This window comes from Hibiscus syriacus, unplaced genomic scaffold (assembly GCF_006381635.1).
Source record: "Hibiscus syriacus cultivar Baekdansim isolate YM2019G1 unplaced genomic scaffold, ASM638163v2 tig00110937_pilon, whole genome shotgun sequence".
NCBI lineage: Eukaryota > Viridiplantae > Streptophyta > Magnoliopsida > Malvales > Malvaceae > Hibiscus > Hibiscus syriacus.
This window is the reverse complement of record NW_024062922.1, coordinates 696,313-712,856: the sequence shown is the minus strand read 5'-3', so window position 1 is coordinate 712,856 and position 16,544 is coordinate 696,313. Positions and strand designations below refer to the sequence as shown.

The 16,544-nt window shown below is 33.1% G+C and overlaps 1 protein-coding gene and 1 pseudogene across 1 annotated transcript; one reads left to right on the top strand and one right to left on the bottom strand.

Annotated features, from left to right (window-relative positions):
• Window positions 1–2,012: 2,012 nt before the first annotated feature.
• Window positions 2,013–4,555, bottom strand: LOC120147319 (annotated as a pseudogene).
• Window positions 4,556–9,630: 5,075 nt separating this feature from the next.
• Window positions 9,631–11,928, top strand: LOC120147321. The gene is made up of 2 exons (XM_039160721.1): window positions 9,631–10,641; window positions 11,452–11,928. Exons 1-2 carry the CDS (start codon window positions 10,468–10,470, stop codon window positions 11,659–11,661), a joined length of 384 nt encoding a protein of 127 aa, XP_039016652.1. The 5' UTR covers window positions 9,631–10,467; the 3' UTR covers window positions 11,662–11,928.
• The last annotated feature ends 4,616 nt before the right edge of the window (window positions 11,929–16,544 follow it).

Genomic DNA, 16,544 nt, shown 5'->3' with positions numbered 1-16,544 from the left:
ATATTGTATGAACATTATCGATACTTTTCATACTTTTAGTGTAATATGACATTCTTTTAGAACGAGTATCAATACTCTAGGGAATAGTATCGATATTGCTCATCTGGTATCAATACCAAGTGTGTCAGTATCGATATTGGGGTAATTTTAGAACACTAGCTATTTTTGGTATCAATACTCAAGGGAGAATTGATACTTGATTATGCAGTATCTATACTACATGTAGAGTATTGATACTACTTGTTTTTTATGGTCAAATTCAACTTCGCTAAATCCTGTAAGTACTAGGGATAACTCGTAATATTGGGATTTAGCCTGAGAGAGGCTTCAATGGTTAAAAATGGCTAGAAACACTCTTAGGAGTGGGTTATGATCGAAATAACCTTAATGAGTGGAATGCTTCCAAGTACCCATAATCAAGCATGTATCGGGTAATCACGAATGAAGGATCGTTTTGAAGGATGTGTCTGTGAGCGAGATGATGATCCACGCAAATAGTGTTATAGAGGAATCATGTACCATGTGAATATCAATAAATCAAAGACTCGCAAGTTGCTCCTTCGGTTTAAGGTTGAATCGAAGGGTAGTTTGTTATTATCAATTAGAGAGTTGCTAATGAGTAATGAACCTAAATCAAATGTCAGGCTAACAAATAATACACCAAGTGAGTAGCAGTAATAATAATCATCGTAAGTGCGCAAAAACTAAAGACATTTTTAGAGGAGAAAATGACCAAAATGCCATTGAGTGTAAATGACCAAAATAGAGTGGTTTAATGAACTAATAAATGTGGAAAGACAAATAAACCCCTACATAACGTTCTAGGTGAGAATGAACGAGATAGTAGCAAGTGAGGGGACGACCTCACATACTTGTGTTGTACCATGATGATGAGTAATCGAGTTACCTTCATTGATGTTGTGTAGTATTGATTGATGTGAGTGACCTCTGGACACCCTTGTATGCATGTATAGTTGCATTGAGGTTATTTGATGGATATCCATGATGCTTTGTTTGACTATTTTTGTGATATTGAGACAATGCTTTGTTTAAGCATGAATTATGTCAAGGCTTTTGTGATATCAGGTTCCTCTTTGTGATCTACCTAAAGACTATATAAGGACTAGGAGATCATTTAGTATGTTGGTGGAATTTTTATTGATGCTTATGTGATATCGAGTTCCCCATTTGTGATTAGTACATGACAACTATTGTGATACTAGATATTATCATTGAGTCGTTCGCAGTTTAGTATCTTGAGTTGTTCGAGGAACACTATCGCGACAATATTTCCAACATTTCTTCAAGAGTATTATATTTCATAGGACCCTTATTATTATATTTGAATTTGTAAAATATGAGTTCTATTATTTTTTATTTAAATTGTGTCATGGAGCTCCGGTTAGAAGCAACCCTTGGACTCACTCTCTTAATAAAAACAAGGGTAAACTACATAAATGGTATTAAAATATGAGTAAATTTCTTTTTTCAACATTAAAGCTTCATGAATAACAAACTGTCATTAATGTTATCATTTTGTAATAAATCAACCACTCAACCGTTAATAAAGTCAAAAAATTAGATCAAGAAAACCAATCTATTAATTACTAAAAATTTCAAACTATTCGAGTTCTATTTATAACTCAACTTGACTTAAATTTTACGAGTTGAGTCAAAATTATAAAATTACAACTCAAAAACAATTTGGATCAAGTCAAAAAGTTCAATTTTTTGAATCGAAACAAATTTCACTTACCCCTATATATAAGTGTCCACCGTAAAAAAATATTTTTATATCCGTGACTGGTTAAATCCTAAAAAATATATTTTATCGTAAAATGCCTTTAAGAATAATATCCATGCATCTCAAGCAAGTTGAGAGAACCTTCCAAGATGATATCTTTCATTGGTAGCAACTCTGAGCCCCCCAAAAAAAACCTATACAAATCATGGCAAACACACTGTTTAAAGATTCAATTAATTTCTAACCTAATGCTAAGCATCGGATTAAGTTACTAAAGACTGGAAAAACAAACTTATTGAGTTGAACCCACAAATGAAATATATAATTAAATCCAAACCAGATGGTAAATTATTATTAGTCTTCTACTAACAATAAACCTGTACTGCTAATCTAACACATTTGATTCAGATAGAGCTGATCTTAAACCGCATGGATTGGGTTCCCACTTGAATCCATGCTAGACTTACTAGAAGAAGCAGGATTGGCATGAAAAGCAGACTGCCTCGATGAGCCATCGAGTTTTAATGAAAGAGACGAGCCAACATCACCAATAGTTTCTCCCAAACTCAACTTTGACATCCCCACCAGCTCGTCAACATTGATTGAACTCTTCGAATGTACTGCCATCGGCTTGACCACTTCATGTGTGTCCTTGGTTGGTTCCGTGTTATACCCCATCCAATAAGGAAATGAATATGGAAAGAATGGTGGGAAGTAAGTAGGATATACTACTGGGTAAAACGGTTGCGAGCTCTCCAACTTTGGAGGAACACTTTACCCGTCATTCAAGTTGTTGGAATTCATTGATTTATCTTCTTCATCCCATGGAGGAGAAATAGGCAACTGGTCATTGCTCTGTGCTTCGACCTCTGGATGATTTGCAGGAAACATATCCTGTGATGATACCATTGGAGTGTCACCTGACTGCAAGAGAAAAAACAAGAAAAAGGTCTCTTAGACAAATAGTGAAGCAGACAATTTGGATGGATAAATAACACATGCTAGCACTAGATGCCGATGGTACGTAGACTATTTCCTTTGCTCAAAGAACTAAACTAAAATAACTAAATCACGTGCAGCCCCGAAAAACTGTATAGAGGAAAAACTGCAATTTCCCCTTTTGATTCTACAAAGCAAACTATTTTCTCAGAAACTGGTATCTTTTACACAAAGTGAACTAATTATAAAATTTCGACAATATAGAAGCAAAATCTTCACAGGCAAATAAAAAGAAATATCAATGGTATGTCAATCCTACTTGTACTACACTGCTAATTCCTTCAGGTTAAAAGTAATTAGAAAGTTCAAAGCGTCAACCAAGAACCATACAATTTAAATTTGTTAGACATACAAGTAAGATATGGCAAGTGATGCATGATTATTGAGAGAAGGGTACTAACTTCATCTGCCACAATATCAAAAAGGCTAGAACGTCTTTTTCTCCTAGAAACATTGGACTGCCTGATGAAATATTTTTGAGCATGGCTAACACTTGAGTAGGAGTCCTTGATATTACATAATTGCGCGAGATTCCACGCCAGTCACCTTTCCCAAGTTTCTGCAGACCGAAAAGAAACATCCTATGCTCTTCTTCTGTCCAAGGAACCCCTGCAATACAAAAAATAACTTGGATTCAAGAATCCCGACATGTACCACCCTGTTTTATCCGTACTTAGAACCTTATTCCGTGCTTTCCGGACTTCTGTTTCCAATGCCAATGCTTAAACTTTTAAAGGATTATCCAAACTAGAATAATGTACACAAACACCAGGCACATAAAGAAATCCATTTTATTACCTCCAAAACTCAGTGACATCACATCTTATAAGCATTTTTTCAAGCAAACTTCCCAATTAATTTCATGTTATAGCATAAATAATAATATTAATTAATTAATTAAAATCATTTGAGAGCCCTGCTTGTCTTATCTCAATTTCCACCATGTTCGCATATCTTTAGATATTCTACTGCATAATTACTGAAATTATCAGACCCATTTCTTATTATTCAACAACCCACCTGACTGTAACGAAAAGAAAATTAACTATTAATTATAAGCTAAAATTCCAAACAAACTAACCAGGAAAAAATACAACTTTATTTTAAATCCTTAAACTATTTAATAATACAAACATAAAGTTAAAATTAATAAATATATGAAAATTGGTAAAGAAATCCAGTTTGATCACTTTTCCCAAAATAAAAATAAGTGAAATTTTTTAAGCCAAATCAAACACTCGAGTGTTCGGAAGGTATTCTTTATCGCTTATAGTCTTACACTAATCATCCACCGAATAAATACTTAAACAATAAAGCAAATAAAATTAAGAAAACATAAAATTAGTCCTTCAAAAATACGACACTTTTTTTCATTTCACGACTCGAAGATGACCCGGGGACGAAGTTCTCAGAAGCATAACCGTCGGTGTGATCCGGCGCCTCACCGGGCGAGCCCGACCCATTCCCGTTATGCGCGCCAGAATTCGACCCAGAATATTGGCTTAAGTTGCCCATACTGGCGCTCTTCCGAATTAACCCATCAGTCAATCGAACTCCGAAAATTTTGACCCCTCGGTTCGGGCAGGTCCGAGAGTTGTGCCCGTTATGGCTACAATGCGAGCAGCAACGCGTCATTTTTCACGGCCGGTAAGGCGCTTTTCGGAACAGATCAGAGAGGAAATTGAACCGAAAATGCCAATCGGATCTTTGAACATCCGGATCCGAACCGCATGTAGAGTAGGGCTTTGCTTTTGAACCAAAAAGATAAACTTTTTATTTTCTTAGTTGGCTCTCCCTCTGGCTTTGTTAGCAGATGGGAAAGAGAGAGATATCCGGCATCCATATACAGCGTATTAATAATTGCAAAAGGAAATTTAATGATCTAGTGCTTCGCGGGTTTTAACATATTTTATTTTTAGCCGTTGATCTAGTCAAAGTTGGTGTGCCACACAAATTATTTCTTTGCTGCGGGGTGTTGACTCTTATATGACTCGATTCATTTAATTTTCCTTCTTTTAATAATAAATATTTTATTCCCATGCTGTCTCATTTATTTATGGTTTCTATTTTTTATAAAAAAAATATAAAATTTATATTCTTTTGACTGAATAAAATCTATTTGGCGAAGGTATGAAAAAATCACTTTATTGCATTAAATTTTTTGACTTAATATAAAAATAAGTGTCCAAACTAGTAATACTCAAGACGTATTCTAATAGCTCAGTCGATCTAGAACATGAACATGATTATAATCACATCGAGCATCTATCTAAGAACCTTAACATGAAAGCGCATTCTGATATTGAATTCACAAGCTTAGTGCCACACAAATAACTCTATTATATTACATGTAGGCATTGTATGAGCATGCTAGCATTTAGTTATGAACAATATAAGTACATTTACACACAAGCATGAGTATGCATCATGGTGTAGTGCAGGGTCACACAACATCTGAGACTCACACTCATCTAGCCTACCGAAGGTATTCTAGATAATACATGAGTCACACAACATTAAAACATTCATCTAGAAAGGCCCTCATTGCCAAGTACCTAGGGTGAGATATGGATCACACAACATCATAAGCATACACCCGGATGGTCTACTCCTCATGAGTATTCGGAATGCCTCCAGGTCGCATAACATTATAGAAACGCCCATCTAGCATTTAAGTATCTTAGCAATGAATTGGATATATTCGGATATTTCTCACTAAAATAAGATATAAGTCTTATGGAATCTTACATTATAATGTTCTTATGCATATCGTACATTTTATTTAATATTTTCACTTGTAAGCTTTTATTAGTAGGATTCAACATCCCTAGACCCCTTCCTCGAGTCTTTAGCAATCAAGGCTCGTAGCCTTCATCTGTCTCAATAATACCAGTATCTTATCCTGGGTATGGGTACCAGCCCTAAAGCCCTCCTAAGGCCCTTAAGTGTTACTTAAAGATTATGGGAGTTATGAGGGATTATAATAGGTTATTTTTCTTGTAACAATAACATTGAATTTGTCTAAAACCATTTGTAAGCAAAAATGTACTCATATGTTTCATAAACTCATACATACAAGACAAGCACATAAAATGATCTAAATACAAACTCACCTAAGAACAAGTTTCTCCAAATTCTTTCTTTCTGAAGAGGCATGTGCATCACAACATAGATTGTTGGTTTTGGTGTTTTGCGTTCGCCATGGGCGGAACACTAAATAGAGGGCTAAACTTGGTAAACCTAGAATCCTTTGGAAGAACTTACATGGAGCGACAGCTGATGACTTTAGGAGTAAGGTTTTGTCTAATACAGGTTTTAGAACTACAAACTCAAATAATGCAGATATGTTACGGAAAAATATGACAAATTTCATCTGAGAGGTGGGAAAAAACACCATTGGGTTGTCGACAGGGAAGGTCAAGGAACATAAAGAATCGTGGTGGTGGAACGACGAGGTCCAAAATAAGGTGAAGACAAAGCAAACTTGCTTCAAGGAGTTTCTACAATGCAATGACAACGAAGAAAGATCGAGAGCTAAACAAAGATACAAGGAGGCAAAGAAAACAGTGGCTAAAGCAAATGATAAGGCCTACGAGGAAATGTACAAGAGATTAGACACCAAGGAATGACAAAACGGCATCTTCAGGCTTGCAAAATCCAGGGATAATAGGAAAAATGATCTATGTTGCATTAGGTTTATTAAGGATAACAATGGTGTTCTTTTAGTGAAAGATCATGATATTAAGAGGGTTTGGAGTAGTTATTTCTTTGGCTTATTTAATGACAGTGCCTCTCCCTGTAGAGATATTACCATTGATGGATCAGCCGACCATCATACTACAACCAATGACTGCACTACAAGTAGGATTGGGTTTGAGGAAGTCAAAATGGTTATTAGAAAGATGGGGAGGGTTGTCGGTCCATATCTTTAATATTATTTTAGAGACTGCCAAGATGCCAGAGGAGTGGAAAGAGTCTACGGTGATACCAATTTATAAGAATAAAGGAGATCCCCAATGTTGTGGAAACTACAGAGGTATTAAACTACTCAGTCATACCATGAAGCTATGGGAAAGGGTGATAAAGGCTAGGTTGAGACAGGTTACTAGGGTTTCGGAAAACCAATTTGGCTTTATGCCTAGCAGGTCTACTACGGAGGCGATTCATCTACTTCGACGACTTATGGAGAAATATAGGGAAAAAATAGAGATCTTCACATAGCATTCATTGACCTGGAGAATGCGTATGACAACGTTCCAAGCGATACGATCTGGAAGACCTTGGAAACGAGACGGATCACATCTGCTTATATCCGGGCGATCCGTGATATGTACTGTAGATCTACTACATACATCAGGACTACAGTTGGAGACACCGAGGCATTCCCGGTGGAAATCGGACTCCACCAGGGGTCGGCTCTTAGCCCTTACATCTTCGCCTTGATTATGGACGACATCTATTGTATGACACCAGATGGTGTTCCATGGTGTATGCTTTTCGCAGACGACATTGTCCTAGTTATTGAATCAAAAACTTAGTTGAATAGTATACTGGCTACCTAGAAGACTGTTTTGGAAGAAAAATGTCTAAAAATCAATATTGAAAAGACAGAGTATTTATGTTCAAACTTCAGTGGGAACCAAAACGATGAAGATGTAGAAGTTTGCATAGAAGGACACGTTATCCCCTCAAAGGATTGTTTCAAGTACCTAGGGTCTATGATACATAAAGATTGTGACGTAGATGATGACGTTATACACCATATAAAGACGGGATGGCTAAAGTGGAGGGTTGCTACTAGAGTTTTGTGTGACAAGAAGGTGCCTCTAAAACTTAAGGGAAAATTTTATATAATGGCAATAAGACCAGCGCTGCTGTATGGATCAGAATGTTGGGCAATCAAGAAGGATCACGTAAGGAGGATGGAGGTCGTAGAAATGAGAATGCTTCGATGGACATATGGTAGGATTCTGTGGGACATGACACCAAACTCAACTATTAGGATGTTCTTAGGGGTGGTGTCTGTATCCGAAAAATTAAAGGAGGGAAGACTACGGTGGTTTAGGCATGTCCTTAGGCGACAACCGTCAGATGCGGTCAGGAGGGTAGAGTCGATTACAGTTGACGGTGCCAAAAGGAGAGGACGTCCAAGGCGGAAGTGAGAAGACTGCTTGAGATCTGATTTGAAGGATTTAGCCCTTACCGAGGACATGACCTCTGATATGAAAGTATGGAGACTAAAGACCAGGGTAGCCGAGTAGTGCGGGTCACATCCATAGGGTGTATCATCTCTGTCTTCTTTTAATGTCTTTATAGTAATTTCCATGACTTCTACTTTTTATACGTTTCTGTCATTAGAATTTATGTAGGCTTAAAACTAAGGTAGCGAAGTAGTGTTGCCTTAGTTTAGGTTATAACCCATTTGACTTTATTCATTATCGTAGCTTGCTATCGTTGACTTCTGTGTATCATTTTCTTCATGTTTCCTCTTTTTAAATTTAGTCGGGTCTTACGTTTCTGTCTATATACAGAGATTTTTACGCAGGGATTTACTTGCAGAGATTACTTTCCATTACAGACGCGCATATGAAGACTGTTCAACTATGTATTTATTTATTTATTTATTTATACATGCATTGCATTGCATTTTATTTTATTTTTAATTTTCTGACTGCCGAAGGTCTTCCACCGAAGCTGCTTTCAACCTGGTGTTAGGGACAGCCTACTACTTTACCTCCCCTTACCCTATTGCATATGAGAATAGAGTTTTATTATTGTCGTAAGTGTTACATGGGCACATTTTCTCATTATAAAATTCTGACCGTTGATGTAAAACACAAGTTATTATGAATAAAAAAGTATCCAAGTTGTACTCTTAAAATGGTGACGATTTCATAATGACATAATCTTCATTACATCACTCAACCATAGTATGAACCCTATCTCTATATCTTAACTTCTGTCCCCACGTTCTTCAACCTATGCTACAATCCTTTGCATCTATCCAAGTTCAAAACTGAAAAGTAATTAATTTTTTTATATTAAATTATTAAAAATTATAAAATAAATATTAAATTTAAAATTATATTCTAAAATAGATATCTCATCGTTATTCATTATTATTTATTAAATTAAAACAACCCATTATATTTATATTTTCTCTTAAAATATATATTTCTAATTTAATAAAGGTTAATCATTTGTCAAAAACTTGTTATTATAGTTGTTAGTCATTATTTTTAATAGTTTGATTAATTAAATTTGATTAATCTTAATGATTTGATTCATTAACATATAAAATATAAAAATTATATCGATTAATGATAATATACTTGTACATAAAAAAGGTTAACAAGAATTATTATAATGATGTTAATGATTAAGAGAATTTTATTCTCCTTTAATAATTCAGGTTTAAACAATGAAATTTACATGGATTTAAATATATATATTTTCCATAAAAAATTAACAAACTTAATGTTAGTTACATTATTCCTCGCCTTCATCCGTGAGTGATAGATAAGAACAAAATATTTAACATTTGAAAACAAAATAATATTATGATTTATATTTAAATTGATAAGGAAAGTTAAAAATCAAGATAAAAAAGTTAAAATAAAATATTATAGTTTATAATAATCAAATTTACAAAATTAAAGAACCAAAAGAGCATTATATATAATTTGATTATTAAAATAATAACTCAACCTATTAACCAAAAGAAAATGAAAATCCAAAAAAATAAACAATGAGTTGGATGATTACAAATATGCATGGAGTGTAAAAGTACAACTGTACAAGGGGACAAATTTGCATCCAATAGATAGGGCGAGTGGGGATTGAACGTAAAGAGAGGTGCCCCCATCCTGGAATTTTCTACCTTGGGTTCCTTGTCTCTTCCATGAGTTTGCTGTTCCCTTTTACAATCTATTAAGCCAATTATTCTCCATTTTACATACGGAGCTTGGTCGGAAAACATGTCTAGGACCACAAAGAAAGCAATCGAACAACTTGTCCAAGGCAGGGAATTGATGAATCAGCTACCAGATCGTCTCTCTAATTCAGTAGGCGATGAGTCAGGGTTAGTGGGGAGTGAAGATCTAGTTATCAAAATCCGCAACACTATCTCTAATACCCTCTCCATTTTAACAAACTATATTACTCCCTTGATAATAAGCATGGGAAACCCTAAACCCTAAAATCCCGTCCACCACCCCAGGGCCTGCCTCACGCCCAGAACCCTTTAACCCAAACCAAAAGGTGAACCCGGAACACAAGACCCAACACCAACACCCAGCATAAGCCTTCCAGCCCGCTCCTACGTTAGTGGCTTCTATTTTAAATACCATTCACATACTGATTTCCCCCCCCCCCCCCATGTGAGATCTTTTGCTTCTGCCAGGGAGACTTATTCTTTTTAGCTTTCCCAGCCTTGGATTCTTTGGATTTCTTTCCCTTTCCTTTTACAATGCTTTTGTTTCCTCCAAAACTGTAATCCCCGAAATGGGTATTTTTCCTCTCTCCATTTTCCTATTAAAAATTTGATCTTTTTCGAGGGTGGATCTAAAAATATGGGCGATGGAGGATATAGGGCTTTTCAAGGAGGGCTGGAAATGGTTGGAATATCAGAAACATGTTTACTCCAAGGCGAAAACAGCTGTTTCTTGGTGTAGGGATAAAATCGGGTTGTTAATGGAGAGGCATTGGCCTATGGTTTGCAGTGGATGTGTTGGTTTCTGCAAGTTTTCGAGGTTAGTTTTGGTTTATTGGAAAGATTGTTTGGTGAGAGGGTTTTAGTCATGCATCCAATTGGGCCCAGCTTCGTTGCTTGTCATGATGTGGAGCTGTTTCCTCAGCTTGACTTCCATGTCTTCTTGCTTTATGTGCTTTTGAGTATGGTAATGTATCGGCTCCATTCTCTTTAAATCTTTTGTGCTCTGTGCTTTTTGCATTTTTATTTTTGGACACTTTTCAAGCTGATTTTTGATGTTACATGGCTGCTTTCAATGTGAATATTCTGAATTTTCAAGCGAATATTCTGGTGTTTTCAATGTGAACATGATTAATCCTTTGTTGTCGTGATTGAAAGATTGGAAATGCTGACTGTCTGTGTTACCAGACAGATGGTATAATGTGTTATTTGCTTTTAGGTTCATTCATTATTGAGTGGTTGTTGAAATCCTCTAACGAATAGATAGAATGCCTAATTGATTAGGATTGTTTTAATTGACAATTGTCCCCTACCTTTCATGTTTGTTTTTCTATATCGTGATATATCCAGTATCTCTTTTATCCGGTTAACTGAACCAACATCTTGAATACGATGCTAGAAGTGACAAGATGCAGCATCTAGTCTTAATTACTGCAGTCAGTAACTCCTTTAACACAACCACGGATGATTGAGACATTTTTCTCAAACTGAATGTTTGTAGCATTCTTCTGAGTTATTTTTTAATATCATGTGCAGGCTTTCCTTCTATTTGATACATGTAAAGTGTTTGCTCATAAGGTCTTTATTTATTGTCCATCCTACTTTGCTTTCTCTTTCACTTTGACTTTAAAGGTTATTGACAAAAAATGATTTATCGTTTGTGTCTGTATCCATTAAGATTTATATTCATGCTTAATGACCTAACTTTTTAATTTGATTAATAATGAATCTTACTTTGCTGACTGTTGTAGTATTGTTATTAAAAATTATATCACAGGATGTATGCGGATGTGATAGATTTAAGAGTAGTTCTATTGGGGATGTGGTTGAAAAAATTGAGCGGAAGGACAACTACATGGGCCTTATGAGGGGATGGATTCCTCGAATGCTTTTCCATGCTCCTGCTGCTGCAATATGTTGGTCTACATATGGCGCAGTAAAAACTTTCTTCCAAGAACTCAATGCTAACACTGAAAGTGGCACATAAGGAAATTGTGAATCTGCAGCTGCATGAGCAACAACAAAAGCTATGAGGAAGTTTTGCTTCCCACGGAGGATGGGAAAGCAATGCAGGCATGCCACAGGCCAAATTAACTGGCGTACAAGGTGTATACAAGGTATTTGCTAAAATCAATTGAATAATAAATGTCAATGGTCAAATTCTAGCCAGGAACCTGTAAAATGGTCCTATACTTTTTTATTTTAGGTCTCATGAAAATGCGAGTTAGGATGTTTTGAGTTTTAAGGAGGAAGATTCAAGTATTGAAATTGAAATTTCTTTCCAAGCGCAAGATTCTGTGCTAGTGTTTGTTGACTAATTAACTGAGATTTTGAATTGCAGAAATGTTGACCACTGGCCCTTTGGCAGGATGGATATTCGGCATTTATTATATACTCTCTGTTCCCTACATCTTCTTTGCCCAAAACTTGTTTAGCTTCGCCTAAGACAATCAAAGAATAGTAAATAGCAACTCACAAGCAAAAACTGCTTTACATGGCTAAAGTGTGAGGCGAGTCTTGGAATTCTAGTGTTTGATTTTATGGACCCAATGTGAGCATTGCTATTGATGGGGTCTATTTTCCTCGAGTTCCGTCTATTGATAGGTGGAAATTATTGCCCGTGAAACTCAAACCTAATATTAATGAACTAACTTGTATTTGGTAAATCAATAATACCATAATAAACTTAACTTTTCAACATTTCACATTTAACCACTAATACTTTCCTTTCAATTATAAACTCAATATTTTGAATATATACAAGTTAGTTCATTAATATTAGATTTAAATCCATATCAATTAAAATGAAAGTTTATTAGTGGTTAAATGTGAAAAGCTGAAAAATCCAGAATTATAGTTAGTTTCGATTTGGTAAATCAATAATACCATAATAAACTTAACTTTTCAACATTTCACATTTAACCACTAATACTTTCCTTTCAATTATAAACTCAATATTTTGAATATATACAAGTTAGTTCATTAATATTAGATTTAAATCCATATCAATTATTTTTACATCATATCAAATCTAATGCATTAACTTTACATGATTGCCATTTCACCACCAACTTCCTAAAACTTGCGAATTGTATCTCTATCTTATACAACTTTACACGTTGAGCCAAATTTCACTTTAACTATTCAAGTCCCTCTAATAATTATTGACGCTTTACACATCATCCAATACTCAATTTCTACTTTAATCCCTAATTTCTTCATATTTACAACTTATTTCTTTAGTTTATACATTCTTCCAAATTCGATTCAAAATCCATACTACCATAATTTTAACCATAGATTAAATTCTTTTAAATTTTCATCTTAACTTTCATTTTATTCAATATAGTCCTTTTTTTCCATTTATTCCCAAATTCAATAATCACAAAACAGATTCGAACATTCCGACAACATACTCAAATTCTACTCATCAACTTTATACTAAAATTTCATTTTAGACCACAACTTATACAAATGTACAATTTAGTCCTTAATCTTAACAAATTAACTTCAACTTAAGCTTCGATTAACATAACCAAAATTTTCAATGTTTAATTAAAACATATTAAACCAACAATTGCAAATTTTTTACTTACATCCCTATCTTTTCTATGTTTATGATTTGGTCCTTAAATTTGTCAACTTTTCAAAATTGCCCGGTTTCACATTCTAATATTAGATTCAACATTCCTACTTTCATTTTCAACAAAACACATCAATTATTAAGCAATCACACACTGATCCCTATATTTCTCAAGATATACGAATACCACGACAAGTTGTAAAGTCCAAAAAATTCTTTAAAAAATATCAGAAAACTACATATAGTTAAAAATATTTTATTTCCTGCAAAAATAATTTTTTTATTCCAAAAAACTTCTTAAAAATATACAAAAACTCTATATAATTAAATATTTAATTTGCTGATAAAATAATTTTTTTACATCAATTTTTTTTAAAAAAACTACCAAGACACTCTATATCATTAAATATTTGATTTGATACAAAAAAAGAGTTTTTTATGTTATTAATAATAAATACAGAAAAATTTGGAATTAGAGGTTAAAACACGACATTTTGGGACGAAAACATCGGCATGGCGCTACGGTCCAAAAAATTCAAAAGAAAATATCTAACAACTCTATATGATTAAATATTTAATTTAATACGAAAATAAAAAAATTATGTCCGAAAAAACTCTTAAAAATATAAAAAAACTCTACATAATTAAATATTTAATTTGCTGCAAGAAAGAGTTTTACGTCAAAAAAATTCTTAAACAATATCAAAGCACATTATATAAATAAATAAAATTCTTAAAAATAATCTAAATACTCTATATAATTAAATATTTAATTTGATACAAAATTAATTTTTTTACGTCCAAAAAATTCTTAAAAATTATCAAAACACACTACATAATTAAATATTTAACTTGTTACCAAAAAATAGTTTTTGACGCTATTATTAATAAATATCAGGAAATTCAGAATTAGAGGTTGAAATAAGGATTTTTGAGACGAAAACTACAACAAGGCGTTAAAGTTTAAAAAATTCTTAAAAATATCAAAACACTATATATAGTTAAAAATATTTTATTTTTTGCAAAAATAATTTTTTTATGTCCAAAAAACCTCTTAAAATATAAAAAAAATTATATAATTAAATATTTAATTTGCACCTTGGCAAGAGAGACGAAAACTACAACAAGGCGTTAAAGTTTAAAAAATTCTTAAAAATATCAAAACACTATATATAGTTAAAAATATTTTATTTTTTGCAAAAATAATTTTTTTATGTCCAAAAAACCTCTTAAAATATAAAAAAAATTATATAATTAAATATTTAATTTGCACCTTGGCAAGAGGGGCACTTATCCAAGACCAAAATTATAAATTCACATAAAATTAAAAAGGACAAATTATTGATTTAGTCACCCACCTACTATTTTATTTCTGTTTTGGTCATTAAATTATTATTATTTTTAAAATCATATTTAATGTTACATTTTTTTATTACCCACTATTAAAAAATTAATGATGATGCTGATGTGGCATTTTTAAATTATTTTTTTACTTTCCATTTTATTATTTTTTGACAAAACGGAGAAGGTTAAAATCTAGAAAGTACCCTCTTAAAAGATGATCATTCTTGTTTTGTGTGAGTAGTTTGGTAATTAATAAAAATTCTTGATGGTTTTATTAAATAGTTTATTAAATGTAATAAAAACCAATTTACATGTAAATTTATTTAGTTTTGCTTGTTCATATAATTTAATTTTTTTGTTTGATACTTGTTATTAGGGGCCTAATTTTTATGTTTGATCATGCCACTAAAATATCATAAACAAGCTTGGTTTTTATTATGTTTTATTATAAATCTCTAACCTAATATTTGCATTATATTGTTTTCTAATAATCTATGTTTACTAAAAGTTGATTTGCATTGTTGGTTTAACAAAAATAAAGATTGACATGATCAGGTAAAGTAAATAGTTTTCTTTGTATGAAAATATAGATAATATTTTAAGATTGTATTGTGACATTTCCAACTCGAGTTAATTATCAAATAAATAGATAGGAATGATCCTCTCAGCATTTGAGAGATGTTGATAATGATAAATTATCCTTAGAAGAATAAAAATATGAATAAAACTATATTGTTGAGAGAAAATCTTTACAAACCAAATATGATAACGTAATTTGAAATAACTAAGTTAAAACTATATTTTAGAAGAATAAAATATGAATTATATATCGAGTGAGGATAATTTAATATAAAGAGAAATTCAAGATAACCAATTAAAATGAGTTTTATTTTTTGTTAGAGGTTTAACAAACCCAAAAAGATATTTGATGATCGATTGATTAAAATGATGAAATTGTAAAGATCCTTTTTTGATAACTAAATGAAAATACTATAAAAGTTAGATAAACAACACAGTAATTTATCTAAAAATCCATTCGAGCCAACAATCAGTTTGTCTAGTAGGACGAGACACTATATTTTTTTAAGGAAGGTCAAGAGGTCGAATGCTAACGTTTGCAGATGGAGTAAATTGGGTTGAGAGGATGCACATAATAAGCCTATGTAAAATTAGATCTGAAATAATCGATCAATAGATCAGATATAGATATCGTTAGTTAAACGAAAATAAATAGGTTTTGCTACATACAAAACCAAAACAAGCATGGACTTGGGTTGAAGGTGGAGGCATTGTGGTTTATCATTTTCCGTCTTTGAGGGTGAGAGGCAGCAAATGGATGACCCTTTAAAGCCTCCCCCATTTCTGTTGTCTTTAAATATAGTCAAACCTCAAAAGTACAAAACCTCCCTCTCTTTCAATGTCATTTTTTGTCCTTCCATAACCCCAAAAAAAGAAAACATTGCTCAAAATTCCTTTTCTTTTAAACATACAGCATAGTGTACAATTCATATCATGTACCCATGTTAAAGGAGAGAGCTTTCTCTGCCACAGGTTGTATGGTGAATCACCACTGTCAATAAATTGAAAAAATATATATAAAATTTTGATTGGATTGTGAGATTAGATATATTTAGGATGCCCAGATTATTTTTGTGCATGGAAACAATGCATGGGCTTTTTCAGGTGTTGTTTTGATCCAAACTTTCTAAATGGAAAAATGGGGTTCTTTCTTTGACATTGAGAAGGAGATGCTCATTATCATGGTCAAGAATTTCACCATTTTTATTGTTTCTTGACTGCTGGGACTTTCTCTCTCAATTGGCTTTTGCCTGATTTTCGTTTCCTTGATAGCGGCCCGTTTGCGTGCGTCGCAAGAATCTATTGGCTTGTTGCTTCATTCTTGATAAGGTTGATCATCACTTGTTTGATGATAACGATGTTGA